Raw genomic sequence first — 19,985 nt, forward strand, 5'->3', positions numbered from 1 at the left:
GGTGACCTTTTTCTCTCTAACTGCCTTTAAAACTGTTTCCTTGTTCTTGATCTTTGCCATTTTAATTATTATGTGTCTTGGTGTTGTCCTCCTTGGGTCCCTTCTGTTGGGAATTCTGTGTATTTCGTGGTCTGTTCGATTATTTCCTCCCCCAGTTTGGGAAAGTTTTCAGCAATTATTTCTTCAAAGACACGTTCTATCCCTTTTCCTCCCTCTTCTTCTTCTGGTACCCCTATAATGCGGATATTGTTCCTTTTAGATTGGTCACACAGTTCTCTTAATATTGTTTCATTCCTGGAGATCCTTTTATCTCTCTCTATGTCAGATTCTATGCGTTCCTGTTCTCTGGTTTCTATTCCATCAATGGCCTCTTGCATCTTATCCATTCTGCTTATAAATCCTTCCAGAGTTTGTTTCACTTCTGTAATCTCCTTCCTGGCATCTGTGATCTCTCTCCGGACTTCATCCCTTAGCTCTTCCATATTTCTCTGCATCTCTGTCAGCATGTTTATGATTTTTATTTTGAATTCTTTTTCAGGAAGACTGGTTAGGTCTGTCTCCTTCTCTGGTGTTGTCTCTGTGATCTTGGTTTGCCTGTAATTTTGCCTTTTCATGGTGATAGAAATAGTTTGCAGAGCTGGGACGAGTGACAGCTGGAAGAACTTCCCTTCTTGTTGGTTTGTGGCCTTCCTCTCCTGGGAGAACAGCGGCCTCTAGTGGCTTGTGCTGGGTAGCTGCATGCAGACAGGGCTTCTGCTTCCTGCCCGGCTGCTATGGAGTTAATCTCCCCTGTTGCTGTGGGCGTGGCCTGGCTCGGGCCGCTGCTCCAAAATGGTGGAGCTGCATTGGAGGGGGAGCGGCCGGGAGGCTATTTATCTCCGTGAGGGGCCTCCGTGCTCCCTACTGCCCAGGGGGTTAGAGTGCCCAGAGATCCCCAGATTCCCTGCTTCTGGACTAAGTGTCCCAGGACGTTTCCATCAAGCTGTGAGGTCCCTGTCCCTTTAAGACTTCCAAAAAGCACCACTTCGCAAGGTGCTGGGTTCTCGCAGGTGTGGATGTGGTTTGGATGTTGTCCTGTGTCCTCTGGTCTCTATTCTCGGAAGAGTTGTCTTTGTTATATTTTCATAAATATATGTGGTTTTGGGAGGAGATTTCCACTGCTCTACTCACGCCGCCATCTTGGCTCCACCCTAAATATATTTTCTTCTGTAATTTTTACCACAGCCTGATTGGATAGATAAAATTGTTTCCTCCATTTAACAAAAGAGGAAATCAAGGTACAGCTAAGTAATCTTCATTAGGTCACACATCTAATGAGTAGCAGAGCCAGGATCTGACTCAAGTCAGGCAGTAGAATAAGGACTCTGATTTATCATACTCCTTGCAAGACCTGGGTACAGTCTTAAATTTTTTTCACCAGTAGATATGTTAACTTGGGCAAGTTTCTTAATTTCTTTGGCTTTCCATTTCCTTACCACAAAGATGGTAATATGATACCCATTTCATGGGATTGTTGAAAGGATTAAATATGATAATTATTGTGACGAAATGATTTTAAGATGTAAAGCTCCATACAATGAGTCTTTTTGAATACTGACACTGGGCTATTTCTACCTGAGACAGGTCCCAAGCATTTCTAAGATGCTCTTACTGAATAATTCAGGAATATCTGTCAGCAATTAAGCCAGAATAGGTGGATGGTGGGAAGAAGAGGGGTTGACAGGGGTGTTCATGAGCCTCTCTCAACTCTGCTTCCCCCAGGGTCCTACAAACTTTGTGGGAAAATTGTCTGAAGTCAGTTTGTCAGCCTGTTCATGCTTCTTCTGTGACATAAGACATAAGAAATGTATGGTAGACCCTGGACTCAAGCCAAAAGGAAGTAGTCAGAACAGCAGTTAATGGGCAGGTGTGGGTAAAATTATAATATTTTCAGATATCTTGCCTGACTTTAGTGCATATGCATATCAACAGGCATTCCTCAGGGGTGGGGAAAAGTTCCTCTCCATATCAATGGGTAATTATCTGGGCAACCAAGGGCTTATCTGAACCTGAGAGGTTAGGGGGAGTGCTGGCTTGCTTCTGCTGGAGCAGGAAAGAGAGAAGGTCCTGGACTGCAGTTTGTAAGCAATAAGCGAGTTTAATTTCTCCCTTTGACTGATTTCAGTTTTAGAGGTATTTTGTCTTGAGATTTCCTTTCCCCGGAGTTACAGCAGGTTATATAGATATTTCTTAGATGTCAGGGGGCTGGGGTGGGGCTAGGAAGTACATTTAGATGACTGCAGAACCAAGTTGAAAGGGTCTGAATATGTACTCAGAGACTAGCAGAAGCTGCCATAGAAAGATCCTGGATCAGCAGAGTGGAAATTGCTGGTAAATGAAGACAGAACTTCAAAGGCAGGCATCATGGATGAAAAAGTTTTAGAGACTGAGACTTAAGCACATACCACAAGGTGGGTAATCATAATAAACTAAGTCATTTAAATACTTCTTAGAAATACTAATGAGCCCTTCCTTGACTGTTTACATTGTTACTCAGTTGGAAGCCAAAAACAATAGGTTAGCCTGAAATCAGTTTGGTGGCTTGCCCAGCCATGCCTACCTGCAGATGTATCAGATATTCAGGGATGCGCTGGACTATGTGAAAAAATAGTGTGTAGATGTCAGATTTAATCTCTTCATCACCCTGAATGAAAGAAAGGTAGAGTCAGTCTTCAGTGTCCCTCAGCTCTGGCTACAGAACCCCAGAGTCAATCCCACCAGAGTAGGAAGAGCTAACTCCCAGAGCATTTTCCTCCAGAGTGTCGGGAAGCATTGATTGCTCACTGGAGAGGCCCCTTGTTTAGTGACATGTTCAAGGAGATAACTTCTCTAGCAGGGAGCATATCATATACTTCTTTTGAATCCACCCAACTTTCCAAACTACCTGTTCCTCCCCCACCCCACCTTAGCACAGCACTAGAGAGAAGTGGGCACTCAATAAATTATATTTGAGTTGAATGAATTCAATAAAGTCTCCAGTAAGTAATCATTACATCGGTTTACTAAAAAGCACTACAGGTGGATTAGACTGGAATGAGAGTGGGGAAAGAGTGTGATTAGAAACTGGTCAGCTGGCCTGGCAGCAGGAAATTTGTTGGACTTTCTCCATGTCCCTTCCCTTCCCTTCTCTTCCATTCTCTGAGTACTAACATGTGAGGGGCATCATTCTATGCTGGAAATAGTGAGGGATTAAGACAGCCCCTCACCTCTTGTGAAACTTGGTTAGTTTTTAACTTAAGGGCTTCTGATATGGTTTCTTCCTATTGACCAAAATAACAAGAATTGTTATATATTTATATGTGCTTATTGAGCACCTAATATATCACTGCAGTAGTAGCACTTAAAGCTACATGACTAAAACCACTTTGTGATCTTATAAACTGACAGACACAAAATGACTTAAGTTTAATATTCAGATTCATATTTTCTGACCATGAAAAAAGAAAATCTTCTCATACACTGTGCAAGCTGCACCCTGAAGATCTCTGCTTAGACTACCTGTGTACTTTGTCTAAACTTCCAGTGGAATGGAGCAGAGGGTGTGTAAGGCGGGGCAAAGACCAAAGCAGAGGCAGCTGTCCTTGAGTGGCTCCTTTAACCCCAGCAAGGAGAGTCTGTGGCTCTATTCAAGCCATTCCCCAGCCCCCAAAGACAAACTCAGAGTGCATGTGCTGTATTTCCTGGGTGGAAGAGCAACATCACACAGATACACATGTAACCAAAGGGCAGTGAACACAGTTACCTTACCTCCTTCAGAACAACAATGTGAACCAAAGAGATGCATTCAGGCAGGTCCCTCAGGTAGGCAACATAATAATCCAAGAAATTATTCTTGAAAACAAACACAAACATGCATGGTAAGAGCCTGGGAAGGAATGATAACAGCTAATATATTTATAGAATCATGTATATCAAAAAGGAGTACTTTGCAGAGATTATCTTAATCATTAATATGTTTTCAGTCTTGTATTTTTTTTTAATCTTTTTCATTTTAAAGTACCTATGTATCCCTGTGGATCTGGGAACCAAACTCCGTAGCCCTACTTTAATAAGGAAAGCGAAATCATAAGCCAAGGAAGTGGAGAGGGGTTATGTAAGATGAAAAGTATTTTTAAATTGTTAAGTGATAAAAATGCATATTTTACTTTTAAATCACTTATAATTTCAATCTTCTACATCCAAATGAGGAACTTTGTCCAACCCACCTCACAGTGCCTAGAACAGTGGTTCTCAACTAATTGCCTATTTCCACTAATTGCAAATTCATCTACGCAATATGCCCTCAGGAAAATAATTCTCAGCTTCCAAAGTTATGTTCCCATAGCTATAACAATTCTCAGCCAAAGAAAGCATACTAAATACAAATGAGTGAAAGTGCTATTAGAGGGAAAGGATTACATCTAATCTATAATTTATAAGCTTTGTAGTATTACCCACAGTTGAGTATCATTAATATACAGAGATTGATTGCAGGCAAAATCTGGCTTGCAGATCAATTTTAATTAGCCCATACAATATTTTTAAAATAAGAAAATTTCACACAGAATTCTGGAATTCTATCTTCTCTTAAAATATGAGAAGACCTGCCAATTCTAATCTTTTCTCCTGAATAATAATTGGATGAAGCTGAGTGGCTTTTCCCTGTAGAAAAGCATGCATGCTCCATGTAGCTCACTTCCCAACAGTCCATGTTCAGCTCACTTCTACTGCTTTATATCACTACCTGGTCCTGTAGGCATTTGGTTTTGAAATTCCTGGCCTTGATCATATTTTCTTTGTAGAACATTTCAAAACTTAATACCCTTTCTATAAGGAAGTGAAAACATGAAACATTAAAAACAAATAGCTGAGGCGGAGCCAAGATGGCGTGAGTAGAGAAGTGGAAATCTCCTCCCAAAACCATATATATTTTTGAAAATAGAAAAAATACAACTCTTCCTAAAAGAGAGACCAGAAGACACAGGCAACAGCCAGACTACATCCACACCTGTGAGAACCCAGCACCTCGCGAAGGGGGTAAGATACAAGCCACGGCCTGGTGGGACCCGAGCGCCCCTCCCCCCAGCTCCCTGCAGGAGGAGAGGAGTCGGAGCATGGAGGGAGAGGGAGCCCAGGACTGCTGAACACCCAGCCCTAGCCATCCACACAGGAGCCCAGACACACAGTGCGTGCGTGGGCTGCTGGAAATTAGGGAAAAAGGACAGTAAGACCTGTGAGAGGGTCCCCGTAGCCGGTGCCCCTGGGACAAAGAAAAGTGAGTGCTTTTTGAAAGTCTTAAAGGGACAGGGATCCCACAGCTGGACGGAAGCGTCCCAGAACACTTAGCTAAGCAGCTGGGAATCCCAGGGAACTCCAGATGCCCTAACCCCCTGGGCAGTAGCGCAGCTTGGAGGCCCCTCACGGAGATAAACAGTCTCCCAGCCATTTCCCCTCTGATGTGGCTCCGCCATATTGGAGCAGCGGCCTGAGGCAGGCCACGCCCACAGCAAACAGAGCTAAACTCCACAGTGGCCGGGCAAGAATCAGAAGCCCCATCTGCACACAGCTGTCCAGCACAAGCCGCTAGAGGCCGCTGTTCTCCCAGGAGAGGAAGGCCACAAACCAGCAAGAAGGGACGTTCTCCACACGTGCCAACTCTGCAAACTATCTCTATCGCCATGAAAAGGCAGAACAATTGGATACAGACCAAAATCACAGAGTCAACCCCTGAGAAGGAGATAGACCTAACCAATCTTCCTGAAAAAGAATTCAAAATAAAGGTCATAACCATGCTGACAGAGCTGCAGAAAAATATGCAAGAGCTAAGGGATGACATCCAGAGGGAAATTACAGAAATGAAACAATCTCTGGAAGGATTTATAAGCAAAGTGGATAAGATACAAGAGGCGATTGATGGAATAGAAACCAGAGAACAGGAATGCATAGAAGCTGATGCAGAGAGTGATAAAAGAATATCCAGGAATGAAAGAATATTAAGAGAACTGTGTGACCAATCCAAAAGAAACACTAACCGCATTACAGGGGTACCAGAAGAAGAAGAGAGAGAAAAAGGGATAGAACGTGTCTTTGAAGAAATAATTGCTGAAAACTTCCCCAAACTGGGGGAGGAAATAATCGATCAGACCATGGAAGTACACAGAACTCCCAACAGAAGGGACCCAAGGAGGACAACACCAAGACACATAATAAAATGGCAAAGATCAAGGACAAGGACTGAGTTTTAAAGGCAGCTAGAGAGAGGGAAAAGGTCACCTACAAAGGAAAACCCATCAGGCTATCATCAGACTTCTCAACAGAAACTTTACAGGCCAGAAGAGAATGGCATGATATATTTAATGCAATGAAACAGAAGGGCCTTGAACCAAGAATACTGTATCCAGCACGATTATCATTTAAATATGAAGGAGGGATTGAACAATTCCCAGACAAGCAAAAGTTGAGGGAATTTCCCTCCCACAAACCACCTCTACAGGGTATTTTAGAGGGAATGCTCTAGATAGGAGCACTCCTAAAACTAAATAGATGTCACCAGAGAAAATAAAATGAGAGCCAAGAAAGCAGACCAACCCAATACTAACTAAAGGCAAAAAATAAATCAACAACCCACAAAAGTAGTTAAAGGAAACACAAAAGAGCACAGAATAAAACAACCAACATATAAGAATGGAGGAGGAGGAATAAGAAGGGAGAGAAAGAAAGAATCACCAGACAGTGTTTATAATAGCTCAATAAGTGAGCTAAGTTAGGCAATAAGATACTAAAGAAGCTAACCTTGAACCTTTTGTAACCATGAATCTAAAGCCTGCAAGGGCAATCACTACATATCTTTCAATAATCACCCTAAATGTAAATGGACTGAATGCACCAATCAAAAGACACAGAATAATAGAATGAGGTGAGTCTGCTTACAAGAGACTCACCTCAAACCCAAAGACATGCACAGACTAAAAGTCAAGAGACAGAAAAAGATATTTCATGCAAACAACAGGGAGAAAAAAGCAGGTGTTGCAATTCTGGTATCAGACAAAATAGACTTCAAAACAAAGAAAGTAACAAGAGATAAAGAAGAACATTACATAATGATAAAGGGATCAGTCCAACGAGAATATAACCATTATAAATATTTATGCACCCAATACAGGAGCACCAACATACCTGAAACAAATACTAACAGAACAAAAGGAGGGAATAGAATTCAATGCATTCATTCTAGGAGACTTCAACACACCACTCACTCCAAAGGACAGATCCACCAGACAGAAAATAAGTAAGGACACAGAGGCACTGAACAACACACTAGAACAGATGGACCTAACAGACATCTACAGAACTGTACTTCCAAAAGCAACAGGATACACATTCTTCTCAAGTGCACATGGAACATTCTCCAGAATAGACCACATACTAGGCCACAAAAAGAGCCTCAGTAAATTCCAAAAGATTGAAATCCTACCAACCAACTTTTTCAGACCACAAAGGCATAAAACTACAAATAAACTGTACAAAGAAAGCAAAGAGGCTCACAAACACATGGAGGCTTAACAACACGCTCCTAAATAATCAGTGGATCAATGACCAAATCAAAATGGAGATCCAACAATATATGGAAACAAATGACAACAACAACACTAAGCCCCAACTTCTGTGGGACACAGCAAAAGCAGTCTTAAGAGGAAAGTATATAGCAATCCAAGCATATTTAAAAAAGGAAGAACAATCCCAAATGAATGGTCTAATGTCACAATTATTGAAATTGGAAAAAGAAGAACAAATGAGGCCTAAGGTCAGCAGAAGGAGGGACATAATAAAGATCAGAGAAGAAATAAATAAAATTGAGACAAATAAAACAATACCAAAAATCAATGAAACCAAGAGCTGGTTCTTCAAGAAAATAAACAAAATAGATAAGCCTCTAGCCAGACTTATTAAGAGGAAAAGAGAGTCAACACAAATCAACAGTATCAGAAATGAGAAAGTAAAAATCACGACGGATCCCACAGAAATGCAAAGAATTATTAGAGAATACTATGAAAACCTATATGCTAACAGGCTGGGAAACCTAGGTGAAATGGACAACTTCCTAGAAAAATACAACCTTCCAAGACCCAGAAAGAAACAGAAAATCTAAACATACCAATTACCAGCAACGAAATTGAAGCGGTAATCAAAAAACTACCAAAGAACAAAACCCCCGGGCCAGATGGATTTACCTCGGAATTTTATCAGATATACAGGGAAGACATAATACCCATTCTCCTTAAAGTTTTCCAAGAAATAGAAGAGGAGGGGATACTCCCAAACTCATTCTATGAAGCTAACATCACCCTAATACCAAAACCAGGCAAAGACACCACCAAAAAAGAAAACTATAGACCAATATCCCTGATGAACGTAGATGCAAAAATACTCAACAAAATATTAGCAAATCGAATTCAAAAATACATCAAAAGGATCGTACACCATGACCAAGTGGGATTCATCACAGGGACGCAAGGATGGTACAACATTCGAAAGTCCATCAATATCATCCACCACATCAACGAAAAGAAAGACAAAAACCACATGATAATCTCCATAGATGCTGAAAAAGCATTTGACAAAGTTCAACATCCATTCATGTTAAAAACTCTCAGCAAAATGGGAATAGAGGGCAAGTACCTCAACATAATAAAGGCCATCTATAGTAAACCCACAGCCAACATTATATTGAAGAGCAAAAAGCTGAAAGCCTTTCCTCTGAGATCGGGAACTAGACAGGGATGCCCACTCTCCCCACTGTTATTTAACATAGTACTGGAGGTCCTAGCCACGGCAATCAGACAAAACAAAAAAATACAAGGAATCCAGATTGGTAAAGAAGAAGTTAAACTGTCACTATTTGCAGATGACATGATACTGTACATAAAAAACCCTAAAGACTCCACCCTAAAACTACTAGAACTGATATTGGAATACAGCAAAGTTGCGGGATACAAAATCAACACACAGAAATCTGTGGCTTTCCTATACACTAACAATGAACCAACAGAAAGAGAAGTCAGGAAAACAACTCCATTCACAATTGCATCAAAAAAAATAAAATACCTAGGAATAAACCTAACCCAAGAAGTGAAAGACTTATACTCTGAAAACTACAAGTCACTCTTAAGAGAAATTAAAGGGGACACTAACAGATGGAAACTCATCCCATGCTCGTGGCTAGGAAGAATTAGTATCGGCAAAATGACCATCCTGTCCAAAGCAATATACAGATTTGATGCAATCCCTACGAAACTACCAGCAACATTCTTCAATGAACTGGAACAAATAATTCAAAAATTCATATGGAAACACCAAAGACCCCGAATAGCCAAAGCAATCCTGAGGAAGAAGAATAAAGTAGGGGGGATCTCACTCCCCAACTTCAAGCTCTACTATAAAGCCATAGTAATCAAGACAGTTTGGTACTGGCCCAAGAACAGAACCACAGACCAATGGAACAGACTAGAGAATCCAGACATTAACCCAGACATATATGGTCAATTAATATTTGATAAAGGAGCCATGGACATACAATGGAGAAATGACAGTCTCTTCAACAGATGATGCTGGCAAAACTAGACAGCTACATGTAGGAGAATGAAACTGGACCATTGTCTAACCCCATATACAAAAGTAAACTCAAAATGGATCAAAGACCTGAACGTAAGTCAAGAAACCATTAAACTCTTAGAAAAAAACATAGGCAAAAACCTCTTAGACATAAACATGAGTGACCTCTTCTTGAACATATCTCCCTGGGCAAGGAAAACAACAGCAAAAATGAACAAGTGGGACTATATTAAGCTGAAAAGCTTCTGTACAGCAAAAGACACCATCAATAGAACAAAAAGGAACCCTACAGTATGGGAGAATATATTTGAAAATGACACATCCGATAAAGGCTTGACGTCCAGAATATATAAGGAGCTCACATGCCTCAACAAATAAAAAACAAATAACCCAATCAAAAAATCGGCAGAGGAACTGAACAGACAGTTCTCCAAAAAAGAAATACAGATGGCAAACAGACACATGAAAAGATGCTCCACATTGCTAATTATCAGAGAAATGCAAATTAAAACTACAATGAGATATCACCTCACACCAGTAAGGATGGCTGCCATCCAAAAGACAAACAACAACAAATGTTGGCGAGGCTGTGGAGAAAGGGGAACCCTCCTACACTGCTGGTGGGAATGTAAATTAGTTCAACCATTGTGGAAAGCAGTATGGAGGTATATCAAAATGCTCAAAATAGACTTACCATTTGACCCAGGAATTCCACTCCTAGGAATTTACCCTAAGAATGCAGCAATCAAGTTTGAGAAAGACCAATGCACCCCGATGTTTATCGCAGCACTATTTTCAATAGCCAGGAATTGGAAGCAACCTAAATGTCCATTGATAGATGAATGGATAAAGAAGATGTGGTACATATACACAATGGAAAACTACTCAGCCATAAGAAAAGGGCAAATCCTACCATTTGCAGGAACATGGATGGAGCTGGAGGGTATTATGCTCAGTGAAACAAGCCAAGCGGAGAAAGAGAAATACCAAATGATTTCACTCATCTGTGGAATATAAGAACAAAGGAAAAACTGAAGGAACAAAACAGCAGCAGAATCACAGAACTCAAGAATAGACTAATAGGTACCAAAGGGAAAGGGACTGGCGAGAATGGGTGGTTAGGGAGGGATAAGGGGGGGTGAAGAAGAAGGGGGGTATTAAGATTAGCATGCATGGGGGGGTGGGAGAAAGGGGAGGGCTGTACAACACAGAGAAGGCAAGTAGTGATTCTACAACATTTTGCTATGCTGATGGACAGTGACTGTAAAGGGGTTTATAGGGGGGACCTGGTATAGGGGAGAGCCTAGTAAACATAATATTCATCATCTAAGTATAGATTAATGATAACAACAAAAAAAAAGCAGTTCCTGTGTGGTGACCTCCAATGAGTTCTACACAATGGTATAAAGGGCATATAAAAGTGTAGGCAAAGGTCTGTTTGTGTATATACAGAGGATCAAAGCCTAATTGGGCTACCCCGAAAATGAACTAAGATACGATATGAAAAAGAACTTCCAACATCAGCACTCTCTGGAAGACTCATGCCAGAAGATGATCATCAAAAAACCCCAACAAAGATCCACGCACTGCTACAGGTGTAGATATACTCATCCCACCAGTTCCTGGACTTGCCATGGAAATGAAGAAGGAGATATCTAAGCTAGCCAGTGCATACAATAAAGTAACAAATTTGACTGGATCTGTACTGGTGGAACTCAACCAAGAAGTAGAAGAAGTGCAAATTGTAGTGCTCCAAAGTCTTACAACTACAGACTATTTACTGTTAAAAGAACATATGGGATGTGAACAGTCCCCAGGAATGGGTTGTTTTAATTTGTCTGATTTCTCTCAGACTGTTCAAGTTCAGTTGGACAATATCCACCATATCATAGATAAGTTTTCACAAATGCCTAAGGTGCCTAACTGGTTTTCTTGGTTTCACTGGAGATGGCTGGTAATTACAGGTATGCTTTGTTTACGTAACTGTACTCCTATTATATTAATGTGTGTGCGCAATTTAATTAGTAGTTTAAAACCTATACATGCTGAAGTTACTCTACAAGAAGATATGTCAAAGAAATAATCAATCTTCCCATGTTTTCTCCCGCCTGCTACTTCTATAGCTTTTCTTCTTCCTTCCTAATTAAAACCCTTAAGTAGAATTCGTGCCTCATATCGAATTTACCGAGTATCATAATTCTTCCAAGTGGTAAAGATACCTCAAGACAAATGCTGGGCATAGAAGCCACAGGGCATAAATATGCAAAGAAGTAAAAAGCTAACCTTTTCAAACAATAAGGCTTCCCTCTCACTTACCAACTTTACATTTCCCTGTATGGGTCTGGAAGATGACTGGTTAGCCAGAGACGGGTAAGATTCCTCAAGGGAGGAACAACCTAAGACAGGCACAGTCGCAGGGGGGCCATCAGGTGAGAAATTGGGGATCAACAGAGGTGAGGCTTAGAACCTCACCCCCCCTGTTCTGAGAGAAATCTTCTGCATACGTGGATGTTTTATTGCCGTTGTCTAGCTTGGATTAACACATAGTCTACAGGCACATACCTGATCATCTACGTTTGCTCTCTTACAACACTATACTATGTTTTCTACCTTTATGTTGTATCTACCTACCACTTCAGCAATTTATTAAAACAATAATAATAAATTGAGAAATGTGGTATCCACATATAAATCAAGTATAAAAATCAAATGAATATTCATATTTGAACTGACTGTTTATAGTTCATAATGCATGAGCAAAACCGAAAGTTTCTGTGATGACTGCCCTTGTACTGTTCACCATGTAAGAACTTACTCACTATGTAAGAATTTGTTCTCCATGTAAGAACTTGTTTGTTATGCCTCAGAAGATTGGAGACTGACGAAAATTAGGCTTGGGGTGGATTAATGATTGTGCATTGAGCATTGACTCCCGTATACAGAATTTTATTGTTCTTAACAACCATTTGATCAATAAATATGAGAGATGCCCTCACACACACACAAAAAAGTACACACTCCCAATTGTAAAATAAGTAAGTAACCGGGATGTAATGTATAGCATAGGAATATAGTCAAAATATTGTAACAACTTGGTATGGTGATAGCTGGTACCTAGAATTATCATGTATATAAATGTTGAATCACTGTGTTGTACACCTGAAACTAATGTAATACTGTGTGTCAACTACCCTTCAATAAAAAAATAATTATCTACAAAAAAAAGCAAGACCCATTTATGCTGCTTACAAGAAACTCACCTCAAACCCAAAGAAATGTACAGACTGAAAGTCAATGGATGGAAAAAGACACTTCATGCCAACAACAGGGAGAAGAATGCAGGTGTTGCACTACTAGTATCAGACAAAATAGACTTCAAAACAAGGAAAGTCACAAGAGATAAAGAAGGACATTACATAATGATAAAGGGCTCAGTCCAACAAGAGGTTATAACAATTATAAATATATATGCACCCAACACAGGAGCACCAGCATATGTGGATCAAATGCTAACAGAACTAAAGGAGGAAATAGAATGCAATGCATTCATTTTAGGAGACTTCAACATGCCACTCACTCCAAGGACAGATCGACTGGACAGAAAATAATTAAGGACACAGAGGCACTGAACAGCACACTAGAACAGACAGACCTAATAGACATCTATAGAACTCTACATCCAAAAGAAACAGGATACATATTCTTCTCAAGTGCACATGGAACATTCTCCAGAATAGACCACATACTAGGCCACAAAAAGAGCCTCAGTAAATTCAAAAAATTGAAATTCTACCAACCAACTTTTCAGACCACAAAGATATAAAACTAGAAATAAATTCTACAAAGAAAACAAAAAAGCTCACAAACACATGGAGGCTTAACAACATGCTCCTAAATCAGTGGATCAATGAACAAATTAAAATAGAGATCAAGGAATATATGGAAACAAATGAGAACAACAATACAAAGCCCCAACTTCTGTGGGATGCAGCGAAAGCAGTCTTAAGAGGAAAGTATATAGCAATCCAGGCATACTTAAAGAAGGAAGAACAATCCCAGATGAATAGTCTAACATCACAATTATCAAAACTGGAAAATGAAGAACAAATGAGGCCTAAAGTCAGCAGAAGGAGGGACATAATAAAGATCAGAGAAGAAATAAAATTGAGAAGAATAAAACAATAGCAAAAATCAATGAAACCAAGAGCTGGTTCTTTGAGAAAATAAAATAGATAAGCCTCTAGCCAGACTCTCAGCAAAATGGGTATAGAGGGCAAGTACCTCAACATAATAAAGGCCATATATGATAAACCCACAGCTAACATCATACTGAACAGCAAGAAGCTGAAAGCTTTTCCTCTGAGATCAGGAACAAGACAGGGATGCCCACTCTCCCCACTGTTATTTAACATAGTACTGGAGGTCCTAGCCATGGCAATCAGACAAAACAAAAAAATACAAGGAATCCAGATTGGTAAAGAAGAAGTTAAACTGTCACTATTTGCAGATGACATGATATTGTACATAAAAAACCCTAAAGACTCCACCCCAAAACTACTAGAACTGATATCAGAATACATCAAAGTTGCAGGATACAAAATTAACACACAGAAATTTGTGGCTTTCCTATACACTAACAATGAACCAATATAAAGAGAAATCAGGAAAACAATTCCATTCACAATTGCATCAAAAAGAATAAAATACCTAGGAGTAAACCTAACCGAGGAAGTGAAAGACCTACACCCTGAAAACTATAAGACACTCTTAAGAGAAATTAAAGAGGTCACTAACAAATGGAAACTCATCCCATGCTCTTGGCTGGGAAGAATAAATATCATCAAAATGGCCATCCTGCCCAAAGCAATATACAGATTTGATGCAATCCCTATCAAATTACCAACAACGTTCTTCAACGAACTAGAACAAATAGTTCAAAAATTCATATGGAAACACCAAAGACCCCGAATAGCCAAAGCAATCTGGAGAAAGAAGAATAAAGTGGGGGGGGGGATCTCACTCCCCAACTTTAAGCTCTACTGCAAAGGCACAGTAATCAAGACAATTTGGTACTGGCACAAGAACAGAGCCACAGACCAGTGGAACAGATTAGAGACTCCAGGCATTAACCCAAACATATATGGTCAATTAATATATGATAAAGGAGCCATGGACATACAATGGGGAAATGACAGTCTCTTCAACAGGTGGTGCTGGCAAAACTGGACAGCTACATGTAAGAGAATGAAACTTGATCACTGTCTAGCCCCATACACAAAAGTAAATTCAAAATGGATCAAAGACCTGAATGTAAGTCATGAAACCATAAAACTCTTAGAAAAAAACATAGGCAAAAATCTCTTAGACATAAACATGACTGACCTCTTCTTGAACATATCTCCCCAGGCAAGGGAAACAAAAGCAAAAATGAACAAATGGGACTATATCAAGCTGAAAAGCTTCTGTACAGCAAAGGTCACCATCAATAGAACAAAAAGGTGTCCTACAGTATGGGAGAATATATTCATAAATGACAGATCCGACAAAGGGTTGACATCCAAAATATATAAAGAGCTCATACACCTCAACAAACAAAAAGCAAATAATCCAATTAAAAAATGGGCAGAGGAGTGAATAGACAGTTCTCTAAAGAAGAAATTCAGATGGCCAACAGACACATGAAAAGATGCTCCTCATCAGAAAAATGCAAATTAAAACCACAATGAGATATCATCTCACACCAGTAAGGATGGCTACAATCCAAAAGACAAACAACAACAAATGTTGGCGAGGTTGTGGAGAAAGGGGAACCCTCCTGCACTGCTGGTGGGAATGTAAATTAGATCAAGCATTGTGGAAAGCAGTATGGAGGTTCCTCAAAATACTCAAAAGAGAAATACCATTTGACCCAGGAATTCCACTTCTAGGAATTTACCCTAAGAATGCAGCACTCCAGTTGAAAAAGACAGATGCACCCCTGTGTTTATCGCTGCACTATTTACAATAGCCAAGATATGGAAGCAACCTAAATGTCCATCAGTATATGAATGGATACAGAAGATGTGGTACATAGACACAATGGAATATTACGCAGCCATAAGAAAAAAACAGATCCTACCATTTGCAACATCATGGATGGAGCTAGAGGGTATTATGCTCAGTGAAATAAGCCAGGAGGAGAAAGACAAATACCAAATGATTTCACTCATATGTGGAGCATAAGATCAAAAGAAAACTGAAGGAACAAAACAGCAGCAGAAACACAGAACCCAAGAATGGACTAACAGTTACCAAAGGGAAAGGGACTGGGGAGGATGGGTGGGAAGGGAGGGATAAGGGTGGGAAAAAAGAAAGGGGGCATTATGATAAACATATATAATGTGGGGGGGAGCATGGGGAGGGCTGTGCAACACAGAGAAGACAAGTTGTGATTTTACAGCATCTTACTATGTTGATGGACAGTGACTGTGAAAGGGTATGTAGGGGGGACTTGTTGAGGGAGGGAGCCTAGTGAACATAATGTCCTTTATGTAATTGTAGATTAATGATACCAAAATTAAAAAAAATTGAAAAAAATTTTAAAAACTCTTAGAAAAAATAATAGGCAAAAATCTCTTAGACATAAACATTAGCGACTTCTTCATGAACATATCTCCCCGGGCAAGGAAAACAAAAGCAAAAATGAACAAGTGGGACTATATTAAGCTGAAAAGCTTGTGTACAGCAAAGGACACCATCAATAGAACAAAAAGGTACCCTACAGTATGGGAGAATATATTCATAAATGACAGATCTGATAAAGGCTTGACATCCATAATATATAAAAAGCTCATTCACCTCAACAAACATAAAGCAAATAATCCAATTAAAAAATGGGCAGAGGAGCTGAACAGACAGTTCTCCAAAGAAGAAATTCAGATGACCAACAGGCACATGAAAAGATGCTCCACATCGCTAGTTATCAGGGAAATGCAAATTAAAACCAAAATGAGATATCACCTCACACCAGTAAGGATGGCTACAATCCAAAAGACAAACAACAACAAATGTTGGCGAGGTTGTGGAGAAAGGGGAATCCTACACTCCTGGTGGGAATGTAAATTAGTTCAACCATTGTGGAAAGCAGTATAGAGGTTCCTCAAAATGCTCAAAATAGAAATACCATTTGACCCAGGAATTCCACTTCTAGGAATTTACCCTAAGAATGCAGCAGCCCAGTTTGAAAAAGACAGATGCACCCCTATGTTTATCGCTGCACTATTTACAATAGCCAAGAAATGGAAGCAACCTAAGTGTCCATCAGTATATGAATGGATACAGAAGATGTGGTACATATACACAATGGAATATTATTCAGCCATAGAAGAAAACAAATCCTACAATTTGCAACAACATGGATGTAGCTAGAAGGTATTATGCTCAGTGAAATAAGCCAAGTGGAGAAAGACAAATACCAAATGATTTCACTCATATGTGGAGTATAAAAACAAAGAAAAACTGAAGGAACAAAACAGCAGCAGAATCACATAACCCAAGAAGGGACTAACAGTTACCAAAGGGAAAGGGACTGGGGAGAATGGGAGGGTAGGGAGGGATAAGGGTGGGGAAGAAGAAAGCGGGTATTACGATTAGCATGTATAATGTGGGGGGTGAGGGAAAGGAAGGCAAGTAGTGATTCTACAACATCTTACTATGCTGATGGACAGTGACTGTAATAGGGTTTGTGGGGGGGACTTGGTGAAGGGGGGAGCCTAGTAAACATAATGTTCTTCATGTAATTGTAGATGAATGATAACATAAAAAAAAAAAACCACACAAATAGCTTCCCATGCATTTTAAGAAACCTACAAGGAATCAAATTGTATGTGGAAGTACATACATACGTACAAGCCCTCATGTATTTATTTTATATGTAGAGATATATATGTGCATGCATATGTATACACAGGTTCACACACACATTCTGTGCCTTTCAGTGGGCACAGTTATAGTACAGTGCAAAGTGGCAGACTGGAAGTTAGAAGACTTGGTTTCTAGTAACAAATGTACAACTAGTTAGCTAGCTGGATGATTTCGGCCAACTCTTAATCTCTCTGAATTTAATTTTATTATCTGTAGAATGAGCAGGCTAGACTAGGGCTCAGAGGTACCTCTAACTCTGAAATTCATTGATTCTACACTGTCCATTTATAGAAGCAAACGAGAGACACACAAATGCATATAATTCAAGTTCATAAAGGATTTTTTAAAAAAACTTACCTCATCATTTGTTAACTTCAGGAATAAATCTCCAAGGACTCCTTGACGTGGCCACTTCAGGACCCTTTCCTGCAGAGCATGAAGCAAATCCAGGTGCTGCTGGACAAGGTACCGTAAAGAGCCAGGGAAGAGGCTTGAACCAGAATAGAGAGAGGATCACACAAACCAGGTGTAGAAGAGAAAAGACTCTCCAAAAATATATACAGCAGGTCCCATTTTCCCAGATATTCAAAATATTCTGAGTCATAGGTCTGCATTTTGGATTGAAAAAAATGTTTGTCATTGTAGACCTGACAGCAGATATCCTCAGGATATAAAAAGACCCTTTTACTGATGAACCTCTACACATTTTACGCTATTCAAATGTGTATTGAACTAATAAAAAGCACATCACTTGAATGGCCTTTTAAAAGTCAAACTGGTACATGCTCATTTATGGGACAGTGGAACTTCTAAGGGAAATTTTTTTCAATGTTTTAAAGTTATTCCCACTTGATGTGCAAAATAGTCTAATCAGTGTTGGAGATTGACACCATTAAGGAAGCACTTGGTCTTCTCAGATACTGGGTGGGAGACTGTTACTTAAGTAAGAAGGAAAATCTGTTTAAAGCTGGCAACCAGAAGTTCAGGGGCTGAGGGTATGAAAGTGTTCCTTTCTCCCTTTCCTTCAGTTTCTAAGAGGAGCCCTGGGCAAGGATAGAATCTTGCCTGGGGAGGGTGCAGACCAGGCCTGGCCTGCTCCTCCCTGGAGATGCATAGACTCCCCTTCCTTCTCTCACATTCTTCTCCCCCATCCCTCAGTGCACCTCATTTTTTTCAGAGGAAATGAAGGGAGGAAGAGACATGTCAGGCCAGGATGGGTGGAGAGGAGGGAGGAAAAGGAGTCATGGGAGGAGGAAGGGGGACTGAATGGAGAAGGGCAGGGTGATCAGAGGGCTATAGGAATGAGGAAGGAAGAAACGAAGGAAATAAAGTTTTGCTGGGACACAGAAGGATTCTGAGCTCTCACGTGGTGACTTATGAGAATTGAAAGAAGATTCCCTTGTGCTTTCAAGACCACAAGTTTAACAAAGATGAAAGTGACAGCCTGCTTGTCAGAGAAAGCCAAACTTAACTGGATATTTCCCCAGGGTCCAGTAGAGTAAATTTGTGGGCAGTTGGAGTGCTTTGCCAACCCTGAACAAGCAGACCCTTATTGAGAACAATAGGAAGGATGCCCATTGGAGAAGAGGTCCCTCAACCCATCTCTGAGCTAAACAAAGACCCCTGTGGCTGTAGCTCAGAGCAGACACCTAAACACCAGGACAGTAACCAGCACCCTGTGAAAAGATACAAGGAGTCCTTCCACTCCTGCCTTCCACCCTTCACCTCCTGAGCCACTCACTGGTTTTCACATCAAAGCCAGCTGATCTGTAAGCCTAAGAAGAGGAGCCCCCTGATCTGAGCCCTTAGGACTAGTGCAGTGGGCTTGCAAGATCTAAGAATTCCCTGTCCAGATCAGAGGGAATTTTCAGGAGTGCCTGGGGTAAGACCATAAAGCTGCATGACGAAAGCACAACTGGTGCAACTGAAAGAATGAAACACTGCATGTGCACAAAGATACAGGTGTGAAAGATTCTCCCGATCAGAGGCTAGACTTTGGGTAATATTCCTGGTGTGATACTGAAAGATGTTAGGGCCCCATGGTAAGAACTGTAAAGTGTCTGGGATTATATTGTTTCTTTTTCTCTTTTTTTCCTCTTCTTGCCTCCCCTCCCCTCTGCTCTTCCCTTCTTTCTCTCTCTCTCTCTCTCTCTCTCTCTCTCTCTCTCTCTCTCTCTCTCTCTCTCTCTCTCTCTCTTCTCTCTCTTTCTCTCTCTTTCTTTCTTTCTACTTTTTTGAGAAAGCTGCCTTCTCTACACTGTGACCAGTGTTCTTGCAGAGTCGGAGAGCTGGTATCCTTTTGGAGTCCAGGTACCTCCTGGCCTGTCCACTGAGATAACAGTTTGAGATTTCAGGGTCACGGCAGAGAAGACTAATGCTCCCATCGAGTATTATGGAAACACATAGGTTACATGAAAAGCTTGACCTATGGTGGGTTTTGTATCAAATATTGA

The 19,985-nt window shown here is 40.4% G+C and overlaps 1 protein-coding gene and 1 long non-coding RNA gene across 7 annotated transcripts in view; one reads left to right on the forward strand and one right to left on the reverse strand.

The window, feature by feature from the left end:
• The window catches only part of ARHGEF33 (Rho guanine nucleotide exchange factor 33), a 90,908-nt gene that overhangs the window by 25,243 nt on the left and 45,680 nt on the right, over positions 1-19,985 (reverse strand). For all 6 annotated transcript variants that reach the window (XM_036925543.2, XM_036925542.2, XM_057497272.1 and 3 more), the window contains exons 11-13: positions 17,890-18,022; positions 3,787-3,870; positions 2,600-2,683 (exon numbers count right to left, since the gene is read on the reverse strand). In XM_036925543.2, the coding sequence (XP_036781438.2) occupies positions 2,600-2,683; positions 3,787-3,870; positions 17,890-18,022 (301 nt within the window). The remainder of the gene's footprint in view (positions 1-2,599; positions 2,684-3,786; positions 3,871-17,889; positions 18,023-19,985) is intronic.
• Positions 1-19,985, forward strand: part of LOC130682610 (uncharacterized) — a 38,876-nt gene that overhangs the window by 11,417 nt on the left and 7,474 nt on the right. Inside the window, exon 2 of the long non-coding RNA XR_008995875.1 lies at positions 17,911-17,997. This is a non-coding gene — a long non-coding RNA (uncharacterized LOC130682610). The remainder of the gene's footprint in view (positions 1-17,910; positions 17,998-19,985) is intronic.

Source organism: Manis pentadactyla, chromosome 2, assembly GCF_030020395.1.
Source record: "Manis pentadactyla isolate mManPen7 chromosome 2, mManPen7.hap1, whole genome shotgun sequence".
In the NCBI taxonomy this organism is placed as follows: Eukaryota; Metazoa; Chordata; class Mammalia; order Pholidota; family Manidae; genus Manis; species Manis pentadactyla.